A 24,359-nucleotide genomic window follows, 5' to 3' on the forward strand; every position below is an offset into this window, starting at 1 on the left:
CCATTGCCGCGCTGCTTGGCGTGCGGGAAAAAAAGGCGGGCCTTCGTGGGCGGAGCCTGCCGCAGAGCGCAAAGAAGCAAAGTGCGGCGCGGGAAGAGAGGACAGCGCGAGAAGAGGAGGAGCTGAGGCCTACAGTCCGGAGTGTCGGTCCTGTGAAGCGGCCGCCGGAGAGCTCACGCAACCCCCCGGCCCTAGCTAACGTTAACTGGGGGGGGAGAAGATGTCCGCGCCGCAAGCCAATGCAGCGGCGGACGCCGTTGCTAACCCTGCGGTACCGCCAGGAGGAGCGCCCGCCGCAGCGGTCCCCATAATGCCGCTATCCATGCCCTACATACTGGGAGCGGCCTGGCTACCGCAGTACTCAGGTGAGTCACACACCCTGAGTGAATTTAAGGAAAGACTGTGCAGCTTGTTTAAAGTTTACCCTCTGTCTGAAGACCAGAAAGTGAATATCCTGATTGGACAGCTAACAGGTGCAGCGCTGAGAGAAGTGAAAGCCTGGCAGGACACCGATAAAGAGACTGTTGCAAAGGTCCTGGCCAAGCTGAAGAGCACTTTTGACACCGGCACTGCAGCTGAAATCAAGATGAGGTTCTTTGGCTGTAAACAGAGGGCACAGGACAGTATCAGAGACTATGCTCTCAACCTGCAGGAGGCGCTGCGAGCAGTTAAACAAGTTGACCCTGACAGTGTAAAGGAAGAAGATCAACTGTTAAAGGAGCAGTTCATTGAAGGGCTCCTGTCCAGTACCCACAGAGGGCAGTTACGTATTCTAACCCTGCAAGACCCTGATCTGAACTTTGCTAATTTCAAGGACAGGGCTATCCGGGTACTGCAGGAATCCTCTGACAGCCGTCCAGAGCCCTCTAGGTGCCCAGCAATCACCTACCATCAGGAAGGTACATCCTTTCCTTCCATCCCTGTGGAGGCTGATGCCCAGACCCTGGATAAAGATCCAACAGAGGAGCTGTGTCTTCAAGTCCAGGAGCTGACCAAAGGAATGGCTGCACTCACCAGAACCGTGCAGTCCCTGCAGGAGTCCTCCAAAGAAAAGGTCAAACTTGCTTCCAGTCCAGAGGATGTCCCGTGGCTCCGGAGGAGGTGAACCCCGCCACTTCGAGGAATGAACAACGATCGCTATGACCAGGACGGACGTCCCATCTGTCGCCGCTGTTACAAGGCAGGTCATCTTGCAAGGTACTGTCCTTTAAACAAGCAACCCCTGGGGCACAGGGCCAACCCCCAGGAGTAGGATCACCAGGCCCAAGGAACTGGAGAGCCAAGTATGTGGGTGGGAGACCGATCCTCCCTGTGGTGATTGATGGCATCCCCATGAACGCTTTTCTGGACATTGGCTCCCAGGTGACCACTATGCCGTATATTTTGTACAAGAGGTACTGGGCTGATTCTGAACTCTCCCGTGGCCCAACTGATGAACTAACTGTAGTTGCTAGTAATGGTCACACCTTGCCACAGATTGGATGCAAGGAAATTACTGTTAAAGTGGGGCGGGTAGAGCTAAAATCACAAGGACTGATAATTGTTGATATTGATCGACGTGAATGTAATCCCATGATGACTCTTGGTACAAATGTAATTGAAAACTGTCTGTCCGAGGTTATTGTCTTGTTGCAACAGGTGGCTGAGACTGCTGGTTCCGGTGAACAAAGAGTCCTGCAGAAGGAGATCCGAGCCCTGATGCAAAGACAACAGGTAGACCTCTCTGGCGGAGAGATTGGCAGCGTCAGAGTGAGTGATGCTTTCCCCATTGTAATACCCCCCAAGAGTGAGATGCTGATATGGTGTCGGGCAGCTATAGGCTTAGAGGGAGGGATTACCAGGCATTGGTGGAACCAGTATACTCCGAAAGCAGGCCCACTGTCCTGACAGCCAGAGAGGTGGTTGATGTACAAAAAGGGAGAGTACCTGTACTCCTTTTGATTTGTGGGGAAAGGAAGCCACAATACCTCGGTACGCCACAGTTGCTAAACTGCTCACTGTTAATAACAACTCATTGCAGGCAGCAGAGCCTTTGGTCTTATCCGATCCGGTGGAGGACAATGGCCCTGTGAAGCGGCTAGAAGAGTGGTGCCAGCAACTGCAGGTGGGAAATTACTCTACACCCTCATACCAGAGAAATGGGGTTTACAGAGTGACACAAGAGTATGAGTGGGTATTCAGCAAACACCCACTAGATTTTGGGCAGGCAAAAGGGGTGCAACATCATATCCCCACTGGAGACCATCTAAACATAAAGGAGAGGTACAGACCTATACCCCCAACACAGTATCAATGTGCTAAGAGTATGTTGAAAGAGATGAAGGAAGCTGGGGTCATTAGGGACAGTTGTAGCCCATGGGCAGCTCCAATAGTGTTTGTAAAGAAAAAGGATGGTACTATGAGAATGTGTATTGATTACAGGAAAATTAACAGCATTACACATAAAGATGCCTACCCATTGCCTAGGATTGAGGAATCCTTAGCTGCACTTAAAACTGCTAATTACTTTTCCACCTTGGATCTCACCAGTGGGTATTGGCAGGTTCCCGTGGCAGAGGCAGATAAGGAGAAAACAGCATTTACTACTCCAGTGGGTCTCTGTGAGTTCAATTACATGCCATTCGGGCTCTGCACTGCTCCAGGAACATTTCAACGGCTGATGGAGTGTTGCCTGGGACACATGAACTTTGAGACAGTCCTGTTGTACCTGGATGATGTCATTGTTTTCTCCAAGACCTACGAAGAGCATCTGGAACAGCTGGCTGAAGTATTTGAAGCTTTGTCCAATTTTGGCCTGAAGGTGAAGCCTTCCAAATGCCACCTCCTGAAGCCTAAGGTACAGTACCTTGGTCACGTGGTCAGTGCAGAAGGTGTGGCTCCAGATCCTGACAAGGTCACGGTCATCCGGGACTGGAAGAAGCCCAGCAACCTCCACGAGGTACGCCAATTCCTTGGACTAGTAGGCTACTACCGGAGATTCATCAAAGGCTTTACTGAGATAGCTACCCCGATGCAAAACCTTCTAGTGGGGCAGTCCAAGAAAGGCAAGCAGAAGAATTCCACGTTTGAATGGACTGAAGAATTGGAGAAGTCCTTCACCAGATTGAAGATGGCCCTCACTGGTGACGAAGTTCTGGCTTACCCAGATTATGACAAACCTTTTGTGCTGTACACGGATGCCAGTAACGTGGGATTAAGAGCAGTACTGTTGCAGGTACAGAATGGAAAAGAGAGAGTGATCTCCTACGCCAGCAGGAAGCTGCGTCCCACTGAGAGGAACCCGGATAATTACAGTTCTTTCAAGCTGGAGTTCCTTGCCATAGTCTGGGCTGTCACCGAAAGGTTCAAGCATTACCTAGCTTCTGCCAAGTTTACAATCTTCACGGACAACAACCCGTTGACCCACTTGGACACTGCCAAGCTAGGAGCACTGGAGCAGCGATGGATGGCTCGGTTATCCAATTATGATTTTACCATCAAGTACCGGGCAGGGCACAAGAATGCCAATGCTGATGCGCTGTCCAGAATGCCTAATCTGCCAGATGCAGGAGAAGACCCTGAGGCTCTCGAAGAGATAGAATTGCCTCCCTTCCACCGGCCTCTGGCGGCCCAACGTGCTCAAGGAGTGAGAAACAGGTGGCCTGGCTTGAAGGCAGTCACTCTGAATCCGTTGCCCCATCATGATTGGGCAGAAGCGCAAGATAATGACCCTGCAGTCCGCCTGGTGAAAGAGCTGCTGACACAAGGTGACTCACGCCCAGAGTTGAATGTTCCTGAAGAAACTCATCAGTTGTGGAAGGAAAGAGGTCGGCTGTTCATTTATGAAAGGAGGCTGTGTCGGAGGAGTATCAATGCCCGCACATATGAGCTGGTCTGGCAGGTGGTGGTCCCAAAGAGAGATGCATCAATGGTCCTAGGAGCATACCACAATGGAGCTGGACACTTTGGATGGAAGAAGTTGGAAACATTGCTCCGAGAGAGGTTCTACTGGACTGGCATGCGGAAGGCCATTGAGAGGTGGTGCTGGGAGCGTAGACAGTGAAACCTGCGCAGAAAGGATCGAGACAGCCAGAGAGCTCCCTTACAGCCAATCATCACCAAAAAGCCCCTGGAGTTGGTAGCCCTGGACCATGTGAAGCTGGTTCCAAGCCGGTCAGGCTACCTCTATGCCCTTACCATTGTGGACCACTATTCAAGATTCCTGGTGGTTGTGCCCGTCAAAGATCTAACGGCCAGGACAGCGGCCAGAGCATTCCAACAGCACTTCTGTAGACCACATTTTTATCCTGAGAGGGTGCTGACAGACCAAGGTCCAGCTTTCGAGGCCGAAGTGTTCCATGAATTTTGCAACTTATATGGGTGTAAGAAGATCCGGACAACACCTTATCACCCACAGACCAACAGCATGTGCGAGAAGATGAACCAGGTAGTGATTGAATTACTGAAGACATTGCCCTTGGAGGAGAGAAATCTGTGGCCAGAAAAGTTACCCGATCTGGTAGATCTCTACAACCATATCCCAGTGAACTCTACCAACTGTACTCCAGCGTACCTGATGAGAGCAAGGCCTGGTAAGCTGCCTATTGACTTGGACATGGGAGTCCTGACACCTGAAGTAACGTCACCAGATGCTGACTGGGACAAGGAGAGGCAGCAGCAGTACAGAAGGGTACAGGAGTGTGTGGAGAAGAGTCTGGCTCAGGCAAGGCAGAAGCAGGAGAGACTTTATAACCAAAATGCACCTGCTGTTCCTTTTTTGTCGGGAGAACAAGTTCTCAAGAGAAAAAGAAGACTGCATAAGCTGGATGATCAATGGGAAGAGGAGCCCTATACAATTCTGCCCTCGAACTTTGATAATGCCAAAGTATGCCTTGTTAGCAAGGATGGAGGAGAGACTTCAGCAGCGGTATCCAGAGATCACTTGAAGTTATGCCCTGACCAGTTGAAAGAAAAAGTGGGAGGATCAGATAACATCCCACCTACAGAGGAAGAAAAGACAGTCAGTACCGTGCTGGGAGAGTTCCCTGCGAATTGGACTAGAGTTAATGATGCAATCGTGGTGCCGGTGTTGTTATTTCCCCAAGTAAAAGCACAGGAAGATGGGACTCAAGAAGACCCTGAAGATCAGGAAAATCAGGTAGCAGTTGCCACACCAGCAGTGGAGTCAGAGAATCCTTGCCCTGCCAGTGGTGAACATGTAGTACCTATGGTGAGTCCAAGAGTTCCTAGACCATCACGTATCCCTGTGCCATATAGAGTTAGTAGGAGTGTATCTAGAGCAGTACACACAACACCGGTAGTTAGAACCAGACAAACAGTAAGGCCCACTACAGTACCAGTGTTACGCAGATCCACTCGCACCACACAGGGTGTACTACCAGTTAGGTTCCGCATCTAAAGTAACATGTGAATATTGAAATTGAATGTAAATATGTAACTGATTTCTAAGTTTTGTGCCTACAGGTAACCTGTAAGGGTTCCCTTTGAAAGTTACCAGTTTTGTTTCATGGACACTGAACCACAGGACTTGTGTGTGGTCAAAAACTTTATTTATAAATAGTTACCATTTGCCAGGAATGGACCATGGACATTGATGCTGGACTTATCATCATAGGACCATTTTTGAGCTCTTGGTTTTTGTACATTTTTCTCTTTTTCAAATCTTGTACAATTATTGTTGTTTGAATGTTTATATGTTGTTTTTCATGTTTTTGTTCAGCCCAGGAGTGCTGACTTGCACTATGGGGGAATGTGGCACCCCCAGGAGTATGGCCGCCACACTGGCTTTGCCTTCCTCCAGGGGAGGGTAATGCCAGGCTTGGAAGCAGTGATGAGTCTCTCCAGCAGTTAACCTAATGCATGCACTAATGGCCACTCCGGGCCAGCAGGGGGAGCTCTGAACCAGGATTCTGGGGAGGAGTGTCCTCTGAGGGCCAGGAGGAAGAAGTAGGGAGATAGGGAGAAAGTCTGCGGAGGGTGAAGTGTGCAGAAGGGAGGAACGAAGCTGAGAGGTTGAGCTGCAGAAGGCGAGCTCCCTCAGCTTGACAGCGCACAGAACTGGAGTCTGGTCTCCACGGTGGTACGGATACTGACGGTCCTACCACAGATACCAAAGGAGTAGGAGGCTGTAAATGCCCTGCTCCCAGCAAAGACTTGGGACACAACAGCAATTGACTAGTGAGCCAGGACTCAGGAGAGGGGTCCCCGAGAGAGGCTACAGCTGTCTGTCATACAAGTAAAGTTCTAGGAACATCTGAAGAGAGGCATTTCAGAGTAACTAAGTACTGGAGTGCTTCACACTACAAGCGCTAGGAAGGAGACTGCACAGCCCGTCTGTGAGAGAGAATCCTGATCTGCTTCCAGGCTAACCTGCCCCAATACCATCTGTAATCAGGACCCTGGACTGCATATACTCAGTAAAGGTACAGAAACTCTAACCGCTGTGTCTTGTCTGTTCCCTACGCTTCCGGCACTGCTACATCCCCGTGCCAGCTACATCCACACTGCCCTGGGACTACAACTCCACCTGTGGGGAGCTTACCATCTAAGGACTGTTTCACACTTCCGTTTTTGACCATCAGTCAAAATCCGCCATTTTTGCAAAAAAACGTATCCGCCATTTTTTTTGGCGGATCCGTTTTTTCCCCATTGACTTGCATTACCGGCGGATCTTGACGGATGGCCATCCGTTGGATCCGTTTTTTTGCGGATCCATCTATTTTTTTGCATCCGCCGAGATGCCTGGACGGACCATGCAGCGTTTTTTGTACTGCAGGATCCGCATTTTTATACAGCGCATGCACGGAGGAATGAAGTCAGGAGGAAATTTAACCCTGAAATCATTTCTGGCGGACAGAGAAAAAATTCTCTCTCTTTCTCCTTCCCGGCCAGTGGTTCCTTTAAAATTCTTCATTCGGCGGATCCGGTGGCATCCGTTCACATCAGTTAGGAACGGATCCGCTTTCCGCCTTTTTGGCAGATTTTAACTGACACAAAAAACTGAAGTGTGAAACAGGCCTAAGCTGCACATACCATAAGTCCCAGTGGATCTGTATGCAGCGTTGGCCTAACACCATATTTGCCAAACACCACGGGTGGCGTCATGAACTATTCTGCCATTAACTACATCTCCCCATTGCTTGGGCGCCCAGGGCCACGGACCGGGTCACCGCTGCTGTGACCCATCCCCCTGACACCGGCCCGGTACCAAGTACCCCGCTGCCCTGGGAGGGCGACCCACATGCGCTCTGCAAAAAAGCGGTCCGGCGCTGTCAAAAAACGTTGCATGGAATGTCTATGGGAAAAAAGCCGGATCCGGTGGCAACAGGTGCTGGATCCGGTTTTTACATTTTTCGCCGCAGGGCGCTTGATGCTTCAAAACGGAAATCTGAAAGTAGCCTAAGTGATGTGTCGTTCGCGATGGATCCCAACACAAAGAGCCGGCACCCCAGTGAGAGCCACTAAAATCCCTGAATGGCTCTCAGTGGACGTAAAATCCGCCCACCCGAACAAAACTCCGCCCACTCAGCAATTTATCAGCTCCTAGAAAGTGGGCGGAGTTTTGGACTTTGGACTCCTGAACATCACTAGTGCGCGCAGGATAACACCGGAGAAGACCGGATGAAGGCTTTTATAGTTTCTTACAGGGTCACGTGACCGTCATTCTGCTATTTCCAGAACGGTACGTTCAATAATGCAGCTCGCGATTGGTTTCCTACCCTCACCTGTACGCACTCCGTTCTGTGCTGTGATTCGACCACTGTCATCTCGTGCTCCTCCGATTGGTCAGTTGTCAAGCACTGCGCATGCTATTCGTCGACCTTTTCACATTGCTGATTATGATTGGCTATTGGGTCTTAGTAGCGTTTTATTGGCTGAGGCAGAGGGGATTCGTCATGGCGGCCGTCCGCGGTATTTCCCGGCTCTTAACTGGGTTCTTGTGCCCTGGCGCCCGGTGGACGAGCCGAGTCCCAGGTCGTCTGTACTCGGTCAGTCACCTGTCAGTGCCCGAGAGAATAGAGAAGAAGCGGAGAGAAGCGCTGCAGGGCGGAGGAGTGCAGAGGATAGAAGCCCAGCACAGAAGGGTGAGAAGGGCACGGGGTCACCTAGGGGCTGCCTGTAGGGGGCAGCAGTGTGTCCACCTGTCTGTGACCCTGGGACATGTAGCTGTCACAGTAGGGCCTGGATGGTGCTGGATATAGCGCGGTGGATCCAGGTACAGAGGCAGGAAGGAGACTCCCGGGAGACAGGCGGCCAGGAAGTGTCTGTCCTGTACAGGACCCTGCAGGCGGAGCAGTGCGCGAGGAGCACAGAGGAGTGCTGAAGAGTGCAGCAGGCGTAGCGGTGCGCGAGGAGTACAGTGGAGTGCTGAAGAGCGCGGCAGGCGGAGCGGTGCGCGAGGAGTGTAGTGTCGTGTTGAAGAGTGCGGCAGGCGGAGCGGTGCGCGAGGAGTACAGTGGAGTGCTGAAGAGCGCGGCAGGCGGAGCGGTGCGCGAGGAGTACAGTGGAGTGCTGAAGAGCGCGGCAGGCGGAGCGGTGCGCGAGGAGTGTAGTGTCGTGTTGAAGAGTGCGGCAGGCGGAGCGGTGCGCGAGGAGTACAGTGGAGTGCTGAAGAGCGCGGCAGGCGGAGCGGTGCGCGAGGAGTGTAGTGTCGTGTTGAAGAGTGCGGCAGGCGGAGCGGTGCGCGAGGAGCGCAGTGGAGTGCTGAAGAGCGTGGCAGGCGGAGCGGTGCGCGAGGAGTACAGTGGAGTGCTGAAGAGCGCGGCAGGCGGAGCGGTGCGCGAGGAGTGTAGTGTCGTGTTGAAGAGTGCGGCAGGCGGAGCGGTGCGCGAGGAGCGCAGTGGAGTGCTGAAGAGCGTGGCAGGCGGAGCGGTGCGCGAGGAGTACAGTGGAGTGCTGAAGAGCGTGGCAGGCGGAGCGGTGCGCGAGGAGCACAATGGAGTGCTGAAGAGCGCGGCAGGCGGAGCGGTGCGCGAGGAGCACAGTGGAGTGCTGAAGAGCGCGGCAGGCGGAGCGGTGCGCGAGGAGCACAGTGGAGCGCTGAAGAGCGCGGCAGGCAGAGCGGTGCGCGAGGAGCACAGTGGAGTGCTGAAGAGCGCGGCAGGCGGAGCGGTGCGCGAGGAGAACAGTGGAGTGCTGAAGAGCGTGGCAGGTAGAGTGGTGCGCGAGGAGCGTAGTGGCATGCTGAAGAGTGCGGCAGGCGGAGCGGTGCGAGAGGAGCACAGTGGCGTGCTGAAGAGTGCGGCAGGCTGAGCGGTGCGCGAGGAGTACAGTGGAGTGCTGAAGAGCGCGGCAGGTAGAGTGGTGCGCGAGGAGCGTAGTGGCATGCTGAAGAGTGCGGCAGGCGTAGCGGTGCGCGAGGAGCACAGTGGAGTACTGAAGAGCACGGCAGGCGGAGCGGTGCGCGAGGAGCACAGTGGAGTGCTGAAGAGCGCGGCAGGCTGAGCGGTGCATGAGGAGCACAGTGGAGTGCTGAGGAGCGCGGCAGGCGGAGCGGTGCGTGAGGAGCGCTGAAGAGCGCGGCAGGCGGTGCGTGAGGAGCGCTGAAGAGCGCGGCAGGCGGTGCGTGAAGAGTGCGGCAGAGCGCGGCAGGCGGTGGGTGAGGAGCGCGGCAGGCGGAGCTCTGAAGAGCGCGGCAGGCGGAGCTCTGAAGAGCGCGGCAGGCGGAGCTCTGAAGAGCGCGGCAGGCGGAGCGCTGAAGAGCGCGGCAGGCGGAGCGCTGAAGAGCGCGGCAGACGGTGCGTGAGGAGCACGGCAGGCGGAGCTGTGTCTCAGCGCTCATGTGCCTGGCCGCCATCTTTTTGTTTCTGTTTTTTTCCTCTGAGAGCTACAGAGCAGGCCTGGACTGGCCATCTGGCAAGTGCCAGAAGCGCCTGTCTGATCATGGGCTGCCTTGTCTGCTATGCTGTTAACAGAATCGTTGATCCCAAGACTCCCATACTGTTAAGAATTGTGATGGAGCACAAAGTCGCTGACTCCGTCACTTACCCCAACGGGCCACAGGTATCATTTCAAATATTGGTCTTGTAGTAAATCTTGCTTTCCTCCATCCGGGGTGATATTAGTAATATATCCCATCTGGTGCTTGGGGACGGGGATCACATGGGCCTGGGCTGATTTTCAGCCCCAGTCCGTACCTGCTATGCCCAGTCCGTATTTTTCATACAATACGCTTCTATGTGATCTTGGTGATTTTTTTTGGGTCCGTATGTGTCATTCAGTTCCCTTCTATATATATTTTTTCTCCTCCTAAGGAAACATGCACAGGATCCGGAAGTGGCAGCACATGTCCGCTGCATTCAAAGCGCTGTCTTCTATTGAACGCAGATGAATCTGCATGTGTTCATTCGACGGGTGACATTTATCTTGCGGGGACTCGCGTCTCTGCAAGATAAATAGACATGCTGCTGTCTGGAGTGACGCGCCACATGTCCGTCTCCACTGGTGAGCCGCTTGTGGATTTCTTGCGGATTATAATGCGGTTTTGCTGTGCGGGCTTGGTGTGTGAACTTTCTCCCTTGAGCTTCTAGAGAGAATATATGCCAGACTGAGAAACGCTGCTTTGGATCCTCAAAAAGAATTGACATCTCTATGGGAGCTTCCTTCTGGCTCTCAAACTTGCACTGAGCTCTTGTGACGTAACGTCTGACTTCCGGCCAATCAGAAGTTATGGGCGCGAAATGGCGCAGACTGTCCGTACTGTCATCATTACTGAATTGCTGGCACATGCTTACCTTTTCTATGTCTTCCAGGGGAAGTTGACGGCACGGGAGAGGATCAGTCTGCTGCTGGATCCCGGCAGTTTTGCAGAATATGACATGTTTGTGGAGCACAGATGTGCAGATTTTGGGATGCAGGAGGACAGGAACAAGGTAAAGTGTTCAGATCGGAGGATGTTAATGACCGGTGAATCCTACAATACCATAATAATTATTATATGTGTTTCCCTGTTAGTTAAAATCTGAGATTTTCTGAAGCTGCTTATTGGGATTGTACAGCGTTGATTAAATAGTTAATTTCTTCCAAAGCGGCACCAATCCTATCCCAGGTAGGATATAATATTGAGTTCAGTCCTATTCATGTGAGTGGATCTGGACTGCAATACCACTGACCACCTGTAAACAGGTGAGGCACTGTTCTTAAAGTGTCTGTAGGTCGGACCAGGCACATTTTCTCACATTATGTAGCCCATGCCGAAAAAAAGCCGTAAGTTATCACCTCCTTCGTTTGTACATTTTGAGTTGTCAAGTTTGGAAAATTTCTAGTAAAATGATCTTGGCTCTGATTAAGTGGTTTTTAGGTTCAAGATGGATTTATTAAAAGAATAACTGCTGTCACCTCCCAATTTGGATAATGTACTGATCTTTGGGGGTCCGGTCGCTGAGACCTTCACAGATTCTAAGAACTTGCCTCCGCAGAGCCACATCTGGATGGAGTGGTGGTCAGATATCCACACCTACATGTTAAGTGACAGCACATGTGAAAAAGACTTGGGTATACTAATAGATCACAGACTGAATATGAGTCAACAGTGTGATGCAGCAGCAAAAAAGGCAAATGCAATTCTAGGATGTATTAACAGAAGCATACAGTCTAGATCACGTGAAGTCATTATTTCCCTCTACTCCTCTTTGGTCAGACCTCATCTGGAAAATTGTGTCCAATTTTGGGCACCACATTTTAAAAAAGACATCAACAAACTGGAGCAAGTTCAGAAAAGAGCGACCAGAATGGTGACCGGTCTGCAAACCCTGTCTTATGAGGAAAGGTTGCAGGATTTGGGAATGTTTAGTTTGCAAAAGAGAAGACTGAGAGGAGACTTAATAGCTGTCTACAAATATCTAAAGGGCTGTCACATTGTAGAAGGATCAACTTTATTCTCATTTGCACAAGGAAAGACTAGAAGCAATGGGATGAAGCTGAATGGGAGGAGACACAGATTAGATATTAGAAAAAACTTTTTGACAGTTAGAGTGATCAATGAGTGGAACAGGCTGCCACGAGAAGTGGTGAGTTCTCCTTCAATGGAAGTCTTCAAACAGAGGCTGGACAGACATCTAACTGGGATGATTTAGCGAATCCTGCATTGAGCAGGGGGTTGGACCAGATGGTCCAGGAGGTCCCTTCCAACTCTACGATTCTATGATTCTATGTATTCTCTTTAGGACTAGCAGAGTGCAGTGTTCATCTATCCATCGCCATCCCATGGAGAATAAATGGAACCTGTCTGACCACTGCGTTCAGATAGGCCTCTGCAGAGCTCAGGATCGGTGGGGGGACCAGTGGCCGGACCCTAGGATCAGCAAGTTATCACCTGTCCCTTCTGTAAAAGAAACCCTATAGGCGACACTCTTACCAATGGCGTTCTTACATGGCATCGCTCATCCCATGACGGTTCTGGTGTGCAGCCTGATAGCACGTATATAAGGGCACAGAGGGCGGCACTCACCTGTTGCACAATTATCTCGGCAGGGCAAGAGTGACTGCTTCATGGGAGGTTTTATAATGCAGAAACTTCTGATGACTACCCATTCCTGCTACTACATGTGGGGACAAATGACACCGCAAGAAATGACCTGGAAACCATCTGCAGAGACTTTGAAGACTAAGGCTGAGCTCACACGTGGCGTTTTTTTCGCGTTTCCGCGGCGGTTTTAACCGCGAAAAATAAGCATCCCATGCATTCCTATGGGATTCCGCAATGCTGTGGTAATGCTGCGGTTTTTACCGCGGCGGAATCGCTTTGCGGTAAAAACCGCAGCATGCTCATTAATTTGCGGAATCGCGGCGATCCCGCACCCATAGGAATGCATTGTTCCGCTTACTTCCCGCATGTGGCTGTGCACACCATGCGGAAAGTAAGCAGAACAATTGCGGATGGTACCCATGGTCCGGAGGAGAGGAGACTGTCCTCCGGGCTTTGGGTACCATATCCCTGTAAAAAATAGAATTTAAAAATAAAAATTATTGTTATTCTCACCCTCTGACGTTCTGCGCAGTTTTCCCGCTTCTCTTCACACTCTCGTTCCCAGTAGTCCTTTGCGAAAATGCCCGCGATGGCGTCCGTTCTCGCGGGATCGCGAAGTCTCGCGGTCATTCGCGCGACGTCATCGCGAATTACCACGAGACATCGCGATCCCGCGAGAATGGACGCCATCGCGGGCATTTTCGCAAAGGACTACTGGGAACGGATGCGCGGGACGTCGGAGGGTAAGAATAACACCATTTTTTATTTTTTTTTACATTCTTTTACTACTGATGCTGCATAGGCGGCCTCAGTAGTAAAAAGTTAGTCAAACTTATCAAACACTATGTTTGACGAGTGTGACCAACCTGTCAATCAGTTCTCCAAGCGATGCTACAGATCGCTTGGAAAACGCTAGCATTCTGCAAGCTAAATACGCTTGCAAAATGCTAGTTTTTCCGCGGAAAATCGCGGGAATTTAAAATGCGATTTTCCCGCGGACTGGAATTCCGGAATTCTCGCGATAATTTCCGCGAGAGTTCCGGTACGTGTGCACTTAGCCTTAGGCAAGAAAGTGAAAGAACTGAGAGCGCAGGTGGTCTTCTCTTCCATTCTCCCAGTGGATGGCCATGGCACAAGGAGGTGGAATAAGATTCTGCAGGTGAACAACTGGCTACGTCGATGGTGCCGTCAGCAACGATTTGGATTTCTAGATCACGGAGTGAATTACTTATACGATGGACTACGTGCTAGAGATGGGGTGCACCTTACGAAGACTGGAAAGCAGGTATTTGGAAGTCGCCTTGCTACACTTGTAAGGAGAGCTTTAAACTAGAACAACATGGGAAGGGAAGCAAAAGACCAGAAAAAGCCATACACCTGACAAATGCTATTGAGAACTCTGCTATTAGAAGTGGAAAGGAAGAACAAAGACAAAAGAATCTAATTAATAAAAATATTGGAGAAAGAGAAACCAATCACAAACTAAAATGTGCATTAGTATAGAAACAAAGCATGGGCAACAAACAAGGAGAACTGGAACTACTAACACAGGAAAAGAAATATGATGTCATTGGAATCACTGAAACTTGGTGGGACAATACACATGATTGGAATACAAGACTAGAAGGATACATCTTATTTGCAAGAAACAGACTTGATAAACGAGGAGGGGGTGTCGCATTGTATGTTAGAAACGCGTATATCTGCACAGAGATTGAAGCTTCAGAGACTGGGAGTTCTGTGGAAACTGTTTGGGTAAGAATACAAGGACAGAACAATGGAAAGGACACCATTGCAGGCATTTACTACAGGCCGCCTGTGCAAGCTGAAGATATGGATGAACTCTTTATGCATCAAATGGCCAAGTTCTCCAAAAAATATGACATAGTTGTCATGGGAGATTTCAACTATCCAGACATTTGTTGGGAATCTCTCTCAGGCAAAACTAACAGGTCAAGGAAATTCTTATCCTCTCTTGCTGACAACTTTATCTTCCAAAAGGTAAGGGAGAAAACAAGGGGAACTGCTATCTTGGATCTAATCCTTATAAACAGGGAGGAAATGGTTGAGGAGGTAAAAGTGGCTGGGACCCTAGGAGGTAGCGACCATGCTATTTTAGAATTTTGGATAACTAGAGGCGGAAGACCTGTGAAGACTCAGACGTCAAGGTTAGATTTCAGAAAGGCAGATTTTAAGGGATTCAGAAAGAGAATTGGAGGGATCCAATGGCTGGATATCCTTAAAGACAAAAATGTCCAGGAAGGATGGGAAATCTTGAAAAATGAAATTCTCAAAGCACAGTTGTTAACAATTCCGAAAAGAGGGAAGAATAGGAAGCATTTAAGGAAACCAGGATGAATGAACACAGAACTTAAGCACATGCTAAAAAGGAAGAAAAAAATGTTTATAAAATGGAAAGAGGGAGGCATATCTAAAGAAGAATATAATGCTGTCTGCAGAACCTGCAGGGCACAAATCAGATTAGCTAAAGCTGAAAATGAATTGAGGCTTGCAGGAGATGTCAAAAGCAATAATAAAGGATTTTGGGGATATGTCAAAAGTAAAAGAAAAGTCAAAGATGCTATAGGATTTTTACAGGATGAAAATGATGAAATGGTAAGACAGGATGTTGAGAAGGCTGAACTTTTAAATTTCTATTTTGCATCTGTTTTCTCTCAGAAAGGAAATGTAACATCAACTGTTCTTCACTGTCCTATTAAGGGAATAGAAGAATCCAGGATATCTATAAACAGAAAGATAGTGAGGAAACACTTAGCTAACCTAAATGAATTCAAGTCTCCAGGTCCAGAAGAATTACACCCCAGAGTACTGAAGGAGATAGCAGAAGACATTTTTGAACCCCTCTCCATAATCTTTGAAAATTCTTGGAGAACAGGAGAAGTGCCAGAAGACTGGAGAAGAGCAAATGTTGTTCCTATCTTCAAAAAGGGGAAGAAGGTGGACCCAGGCAACTATAGGCCAGTGAGTCTGACTTCTATACCAGGAAAGATCTTTGAACAAATTATTAAACAACATGTATGTCAATACCTTGATAAAAATGAAGTGATTAAACAGAGTCAGCATGGGTTTGTAACTAATAAGTCATGTCAGACTAACTTAAGTTCCTTCTATGACGGTATCACTGATTGGGTGGATCAAGGAAATGCTGTAGATATAGTATATCTTGACTTCAGCAAAGCATTTGACAAAGTCTCTCATACAATCCTTATTGAAAAAATGACTAAGTATGGAATGGACAAGGCAACTGTTAGGTGGATTCATAACTGGCTTAGTGATCGGACCCAAAGAGTGGTCGTAAATGGCTGCACATCCAGTTGGAAGAATGTCTCAAGTGGGGTACCACAGGGCTCTGTCCTGGGCCCTGTATTGTTCAACATCTTTATCAACGATTTAGATGAAGGAATTGAGGGTAAACTGATTGATTAAATTTGCTGATGACACAAAGCTAGGAGGGATAGCTAATACTAGAGAAGAGGGAGAGGATTCAAAAAGATATAAATAAACTGGAGAAGTGGGCAGCAACTAACAGAATTGGTTTTTAACAGGGAGAAATGCAAAGTACTACATCTGGGCAATAAAAATGAAAAAAAAGCATATACAGAATGGGAGGAATAGGGCTAAGTGACAGCACATGTGAAAAAGACTTGGGTATACTAATAGATCACAGACTGAATATGAGTCAACAGTGTGATGGAGCAGCAAAAAAGGCAAATGCAATTCTAGGATGTATTAACAGAAGCATACAGTCTAGATCACGTGAAGTCATTATTTCCCTCTACTCCTCTTTGGTCAGACCTCATCTGGAATATTGTGTCCAGTTTTGGGCACCACATTTTAAAAAAGACATCAACAAACTGGAGCAAGTTCAGAAAAGAGCGACCAGAATGGTGACCGGTCTGCAAACCCTGTCTTATGAGGAAAGGTTGCAGGATTTGGGAATGTTTAGTTTGCAAAAGAGAAGACTGAGAGGAGACTTAATAGCTGTTTACAAATATCTAAAGGGCTGTCACATTGTAGAAGGATCATTTTTATTCTCATTTGTACAAGGAAAGACTAGAAGCAATGGGATGAAACTGAATGGGAGGAGACACAGATTAGATATTAGAAAAAACTTTTTGACAGAGTGATCAATGAGTGGAACAGGCTGGTGAGTTCTCCTTCAATGGAAGTCTTCAAACAGAGGCTGGACAGACATCTAACTGGGATGATTTAGCGAATCCTGCTTTGAGCAGTTGGTTGGACCAGATGGCCCAGGAGGTCCCTTCCAACTCTATGATTCTATGATTCTATTTGAGATCTGTGTCTCCAGCATTTGGACTGTGGGTATATAGCAATAGACAGACCCTGTTCCTATTAAGTTGCATTTAATAAACATGCTGTCATCAGAAGAAAGGTCATTGGACATTGAAGGGGGAGGAGGTGAGCTGTAATATTTTCTATTGTGATTGGCAGACTCTGTTTTCTACTTCATACAGAGGTGTTATCTTTTAATGTAATCCTGTCGCTGATGACAATGAGACTCCTGAAAAATCTATATAGACTGGAAGTATGAATATAGAATAAGACCAAGTGACCCGTGGGAAAAGTTTTATTTTTCTTTTATATATGTAAAGTAATCAAAAAGGTTGGAAAATATTTTATCTTAAAAAAAAAAAAAAAAAAAAAAAAAAGTCTTTAATGGTGTTTTCTGACCACAAGATATTGATGGCCTACCTCTTGAGTAAAAGCTGTTGTGCACAATGTGCAGTGTGTTTAAATCCGGCCACCACGATCTGATTGACAACCTATCCCAGGGATAGATCATCAGTATCTTGGGGACTTAACACTTTTAACATAAAAATCAGGTTTAACCCCTTCACCCTGAAGCCTGTTTTCACCTTAATCACCAGGCCAATTTTTATAATTCTGACTAGTGTCACTTTGAGTTAATAACTCTAGAACGCTTCAACGGATTCCGGTGATTCTTAGATTGTTTTTTCATGACACATTGTACTTTATGATAGTGGTACAATTTCTTTTATATGAATTACGTTTATTAAAAAGATGGAAATTTGGCAAAAATTTTGCAATTTTCAAACTTTTAATTTTTATGCTCTTAAATCAGAGAGTGGTGTCACACAAAATAATTGATACATAACATGTCCCACATGTCTACTTTACATCAGCACAATTTTGGAAACCTAGTTTTTATTGTAAGGAAGTTATAAGGGTTAAAAGTTGACCAGCGATTTCTCATTTTTACAACAAATTGCAAAGCCATTATTTTTAGGGACCACCTCACATGTGAAGTGACTTTCAGGGGTCTATATGACAGAAAATACCCAAAAATGACACCATTCTAAAAACTGCAACCCTGAAGGAGCTCAAAACCACATTCAAGAAGCTTATTATCCCTTTAGGTGCTTCACAGGAAGTTTTGGAATGTGGAAGAAAAAATAAACATTTACTTTTCTTTCACAAACATTTTCTTTTAGACCTAATTTTTTTTTACTTTTGCAAGGGTAACAGGAGAAAATGGACCATACTGTTATGAATGGGTCACCGAGGAGAAAAAAAAAACAAGCTAAGCCACAGAAAGCTAGAGAAGTTGGTAACTATGAAGATTGCAGATCCCTGATCTTACCACACAACTAGCAGTAGCCGTGGAGCGTGCCTACGATGTTCCTAGACGCCTCGTCACGGCCGGAGGACTTCATAAGCCTAAAGCAAGAAAAGGAAAAACTAACTGCCCCAGAGCAGACCCCAAAGGAATAGATAGCCCCCACACATGTATTGACGGTGAAACAAGATGAAGGCATAAACACAGGCAGGAAAATAGGCTGAGCAAATGATGGGGTCCAAACTAACTAGACAGGAAAGGAAAGGCAAGTCACTCTCTGCAACGTGCAAAAAACCCTACAAAAATAATGTCCAACACTTATGATAGCAAAATTAACCCTGAAGTCACTAGACTTCTCCCACTATATCAGCACTCTGGAATATTCTGAGACAGAGCAAAAAGAGACCGAACTAGTAAGGGAAAAAAAGCCAATTGGCAAAATACTGATAAATAAGAGTGGAAATTCAGCTCAGCCCCCAGCCGGGGCTGGATGACCACACAAAAAACTGAATAGACCAACAAAATCAAGTGTGAACATTAGCAGAAAAGCTTAGCTTTAGATGACTGGAACAGAGCTGAAAACCAAGAGCTGACAAGCCAGAAGGATTCACCAGCAACTGAATAGGGCGTTGGCTGTCTTAAATCCAATCTGAGAATCCTGAGATCCAATTGTCATCCTCATTCTCAGGTGGCAGATCTCCACCGATCAAACAAGCCGCACCACCTCCCGTCACCACTAGAGGGAGTCCAGAAGGGGAACTCACAACTGGTGAGAATGAACTCACAACACCATACATTTTGTTGTGCAATGTATGCCGACACCCCATATGTGGGAGAAATTTACTGTTTGGACGCAAGGCAGGGCTCAGAAGGGAAGGAACGCAGTTTCACTTTTTGAATGTAAAATTTGCTGGCATAATTAGCCATTGCCATGTTGCGTTTGGAGAGCTCCTGATGTGCCTAAACAGTGGAAATACCCAACAAGTGACACCATTTTGGAAACTAGACCCCTTAGGGAACTTAACTAGATGTGTATTGAGCACCTTGAACACCCAGGTGCTTCACAGAAGTTTATAACGTAGAAGTAAAAAACATCAAATTTTTCCCAAATAAATCTTTTTAGCTCCATATTTTGCATTTTCATAAGGGTAACAGGTGAAATTGTGCCATACAATATGTTGTGCAGTTTGTCCTGAGTAGACCAGTACCCCAATGTGGGGGAATACTACTGTTTGGGCGCGCGGCAGAGCTTGGAAGGGAAGGAGCGCCATTTGACTTTTTGAATGTAAAATTTATTGGAATAATTGCGGATGCCATGTCGCATTTGGAGAGCCCCTGCCGTTGTAGTGATCAGTACATTATGCCCAGCTCATGCTTCTGGAGACACGCACCTGTAAATAGGCGGGCTCTGATCACTACAGAAATTCCAAACGTGTGGGCGCTAAATGTTTAGGCACACTGGGGCTGAGAAGTGAGGGGGCATTTGGATTTGGGAGCACAGAATTTGCTGAATTTCTTTCGGGGAGCAAAGAGCTATTTAGTTTTTTCCAGAGCCTTTGTGCTACCAGTAATGATGACTTGAGTGGGGACTTGCTTTTTTGTGGATTTAGTTAAAACTTTTATTGGGAACATTTTACGTAATGTTTGGGGTTACATTTATCCGGCGCTCTGCGTTGTGCATGTACTTTGGGGTTTCCATCTAAATATCTGAGTGACGTGACAGATGAAACCCCTGAGGGATCCATGCACTATAATGAGGCAGCAGATTTACTCTGGATTCCGTCTGGCCTCTGTTCAGCGGTGTCCTTACTTTTCAGACGTGCACAAAGCTGTGGCCGACGGCACTTTTATGCAATCCTAAAGACTGACACCACCAGATCACAGATCAGACGGCGTCCACAGTGCCTCCATCTGCCTCATTATAGGGAATCTTCCACAGGGGGTTCTGTCTGAATCACATATTTCAGAGATTTACACAGAAATCCCGGTGTAAGCGCTCAGCGCAGAGCACAGGATAAATGTGTGCCGAGCCTCACTGTGATCTTTGGGAGGAAGAATGAAAAAAATCAATAGCATGTGAAGAATAGGTTTTATATATTTTTTATGCCTTTCTTCGTGCAGTGTTAATGATTAGGCGACTAATCTTCGGGTTGGTGCCATTACAGCGATACCAGATTTATATTGGGTTTTTATGTTTGGCAGCTGTCACACATTAAATGACGCTTTTTATTGCAAAAAATAGTTTTTGCATCACCATATTTTAAGAGCTGTAATTTTTTTCATATTTCGTCCGACAGTCATGTGTGGGCTTGTTTTTTGCAGGACGAGCTGACGTTTCTATTGGTACCATTTTTGGGCACATGACATTTTTTGATCGCTTTCTATTCCAATTTTTGGGAGGCAAAATGAACAAAAACCATCATTTCAGGAATTGCTTTTTGTTTTTTATACCGTTCCACGTGTGGTAAAATTGGTAAGGCAGCTTTATTCTTCAGGTCAGTACGATTACAGCGATACCTCATTTATTTATTTATATATTTTTTTTTTTTTTTTTTTAATGTTTTGTCGCTTTTACACTAACTGTTTTATAGAAAAAAATAATTCTTTTTGCATCTCTTTATTCTGAGAGCTATAACTTTTCGTTTTCGGCTGATGGAGCTTTATGGCGGCTTTTTTTTTTGTGGGACCATTTTTAATTCCGTTTTTTTATCACGTTTTATTGCACTTTTTGTTTGGCGGTATGATGATAAAGCATTGTTTTTTGCCTTTTTTTACGGTGTTCACTGAAGAGGTTAACTAGAGGGATAGTTTTATACGGCGGGTCGTTACAGATGCAGCAATACTAAATATGTGTACTTTTTTATTTCCATAAATGTGTTTATTGGAAAAATATACATTTTTTTGTCTTTAGGAATTTTTTTTATCAGAATATCAGATCTGCGATCTGACAGGCAGGGAAGGAGGCTCACAGGTCGCCTCTCTGCAGGACCCGGAATGACCCTCTATGGAGAACATCAGGCCAACATGATCGCATCTGGATGTCCTAATGGAAGCGCGCAGGGAGCCCCCTCCCTGCGCGATGCTTCTCTGTGCCGCTATCACTACTGACAGCGGCATCAGACAGGATAAATGCTCACGATCGGTGCTAGCACTGATCGTGGGCATTGTTGTGGTCAGCTGTCACATACAGGTAACACCCGCACCCGATCGCCACAGCACTCGGCGTGAGGCCTTGCGATCAGTGCGCCGTACTAGTACCGCTGTTTGTGGAAACGCATCTGAATATGTTGAAAGTAAATTTTTTGTAAATTTCCATGAAAACTTGCTGCTAAATTTTTAAGCCTAGCAAAATGCCAGGACCTTTGACCAATGTTGCTGATGTAGGGCAGACATAAGGGAAATGTTACTTCTTAGCTTTATTTTTGTGTGGCATGACCATCATATCTGGATTTTATGTATAAACATTCCAAATGTGAAAATTGCTACTTTTTTAGAAAATGTTGCAAAATTTATGTTCTTTTCATAAGTAAAAGCAAAACCTATCGACCTACATTTACCACTATCTCATTAAGTATAATGTGTCATGAAAAGAAAACCGGTCTCAAAATCGCTGGGATATGTGGAAACATTCCAGAGTCATTACTGCTTGTCAGATGTGAAAATTTTGGCTTGGTCATTAAGTACTTAAAAACGTTACACCGCTTGACTTCTACGGCCTCTTTGTTTTCCTGCTCATCAGCTGAGAGGAGCTCAGAAAATAAAGACAGATGAAAGAAACTACTGGTCGGACTGTTAGAATGAGCTCACTGTCACATTTTCAGTTGACTCATTCTGCAGACAGCAATTGACAAAGTATGAATAATAAATGATATCTATCTGATGGCTTTCCCCCCGTTCCTTGCAGTATCCTGGAGACAGTGTGGTTACCGGACAGGGCCGCATTAATGGGAGACTGGTCTACGTGTTTAGCCAGGTAATCGACGGACACGACCATATACATAGCGAGTATCCAGACGTTTATGGTTTGTATTTTCTGTTCTCATATTTTATTTATTTATTTTTTCCCCACAGGACTTCACTGTGTTTGGCGGCAGCTTGTCTGGAGCTCATGCTCAAAAAATCTGCAAGGTAACAAGCAAAAACCAGATAAGCCATGTACATTGGTGGTGGCAGCTCCATAAATCTGCAGCCTACTGTGTATAAAGTCTGCCAGATCCTACAGCACCAAGGGGGGTGGGGGTGGGTGGGTCCTCCAGACTGGACGACGTGAACCCTGGGGGTGGGTGGGTCCTCCAGACTGGACGACCTGAACCTTGGGGGTGGGTGGGTCCTCCAGACTGGACGACGTGAACCCTTGGGGTGGGGGGGTTTCCAGACTGGACGACTTGTCCCGTGGGTGGGGGGGGGGTTCCAGACTGGTCGACGTGTCCCCTGGGTGTGAGGGAGGTCTCCAGACTGGTCGTGTCCCGTGTTTGTGAAGGGGTCTCCAGACTAGTCGTGTCCCGTGTTTGTGAAGGGGTCTCCAGACTGGATGTGTTCCGTGGGGATGTGGGGGTTCTCCAGGCTGGATGTGGGGGTTGGGGGGGGGGGGGTCTCTCTGGACAAGACGGGCCTCCGGGTGGGGGATCTCTGGATTGGACGGTCCTCTGAGTTGTCTCATGCTATTTACTTGCTTTTTCCTTTAGATCATGGATCAGGCGGTCCTGGTGGGAGCCCCCGTGATTGGACTTAATGACTCTGGAGGAGCTCGTATCCAGGAGGGTGTAGAGTCCTTGGCCGGCTATGCTGATATCTTCTTGGTAAGAAACATGTAACGTATGGATCGTTACCATTAGGGCTAATTAACACGACCTGATAGTTGGGGTCACCAGACTTGCTCCCAAGTAGGTACAGCTCTGTTACTTTTTTTCTACTGTGGTAAACTAGACCGTACATGGATGCTTTGGGGGCTAAGAAAATTGAGTATAGAATATAAAATTGTATAAAAAAAAAAAAAAAGCAATTTAATATTTGAATCGGTGCCTCCCCTCACCGTTTTCTAATAGAGAAAGAAGTAAAGCATATTTGATCTTGTCACGTCCGCTAAAGTCTGATATATTCAATTATTTAATCCATACATTAGACGCCAAGAAGCAAGAAAATTGCTTGTCCTTTTCTCGTTCGCCTTATTGGGGGACACAGAGACCTTGGGTGTATGCTGCTGCCACTAGGAGGCTGACACTATGCACAAAAAAAGATAGCTCCTCCTCCGCAGTGTACACCCCACCGACCGGCAGAGAATTCCTCAGTTTAGCTTAGTGTCAGTAGGAGGTGGACACGGGTCTTTCATTAGACCCATATCTACCTCGTCGTGCGTCGTTCCTTTACAGGTTCTACGGAGGGATACAGAGTGAAAAGTCACATCTGTACTCCCACATGGAGTCTGCGAGTACGGCGTGTACTGCCACCCCGTATCCTTGCAGTTCTCCGCGGCAGGACCAGCCAGACGGTCGCCGACACAAAGACATGCCAGCGACTCCAGGGGTCCTTGTCGCCAGTCTCCCTCCCACTCGCCTACCAGAGCCTGTCGGTTGGATGAGACGCAAGACTTCTTCAGACAGGTAACGGATCGTGGATGGGTGATACGGCTTCATATTTATTTACCTGGCTGCCCATTCCCGACGGTCACCTCTTCAATGGTCACAGGGGTAGGCGCTGCGGTCGCTCGCAGTCGCCACAAGGCTATAGGCAGCTCAATGTTGCTGGGCATCCCCTCCCTTCCCTCCCCGCTTTCTGGGTACAGGGAGCACAGGGTTTTTTCCCATTGGGAGCGACTTGCGACTGCGGCGTCCCACTTTTTCGGACCTCCGCGCCGACCCCCTGCTGACAGGCGGCCGCCGCAACTAATTTAGGCCCCGGCTTCAGTTCGGGCCTACCGCTGCGTCGCGGCCACGCCCCCCGCCCCTTTCTTCTAAGCGGGCTTCTCTCCCGCTCTTCCCAGGCCCTCCCACCGCCTGTCCTTCACCTGCCCAGCCTGTTATTGGCTAGAGGGCGGTGAATCGTTAACCCTGCGTGGTGCTCCGCCCTCCCTCCTCTCCTAAGGCGCGCTTTTTCTCAGGACGGCGCCATTTTCCCAGCCTGTTAGCCGGGCACCAGCTCCTCACTGGACAGCATCTTCTCCAGCTGGTTTTTTTTCAGGAAGTCTGTCGGCCGGATTTCGCTCTGACCTGCATCCACTGACAGGTCGCAGAGCATCGCTTCTGGGGACACCGGACCGTGAGTAGCTCTGCACTG

General features: G+C 47.7%; 1 protein-coding gene across 2 annotated transcripts in view; it reads left to right on the forward strand.

Annotated features, from left to right (window-relative positions):
- The first annotated feature begins 7,534 nt into the window (after nt 1-7,534).
- PCCB (propionyl-CoA carboxylase subunit beta) overlaps nt 7,535-24,359 on the forward strand; it is a 76,076-nt gene continuing 59,251 nt past the window's right edge. The window contains exons 1-5 of one of the 2 annotated variants that reach the window (XM_073576497.1): nt 7,535-7,681; nt 10,752-10,871; nt 21,991-22,059; nt 22,158-22,214; nt 22,772-22,885. In XM_073576497.1, coding sequence (XP_073432598.1) covers nt 10,818-10,871; nt 21,991-22,059; nt 22,158-22,214; nt 22,772-22,885 — 294 coding nt within the window. In that variant the 5' untranslated portion in view covers nt 7,535-7,681; nt 10,752-10,817. Of the gene's footprint in view, nt 7,682-7,865; nt 8,085-10,751; nt 10,872-21,990; nt 22,060-22,157; nt 22,215-22,771; nt 22,886-24,359 lie in introns of those variants that run through there. The other variant, XM_073576496.1, reaches the window with a different exon arrangement.

This window comes from Dendrobates tinctorius, unplaced genomic scaffold (genome assembly GCF_039654945.1).
Source record: "Dendrobates tinctorius isolate UK_male_01 unplaced genomic scaffold, ASM3965494v1 ptg000049l, whole genome shotgun sequence".
Classification (NCBI taxonomy): Eukaryota; Metazoa; Chordata; class Amphibia; order Anura; family Dendrobatidae; genus Dendrobates; species Dendrobates tinctorius.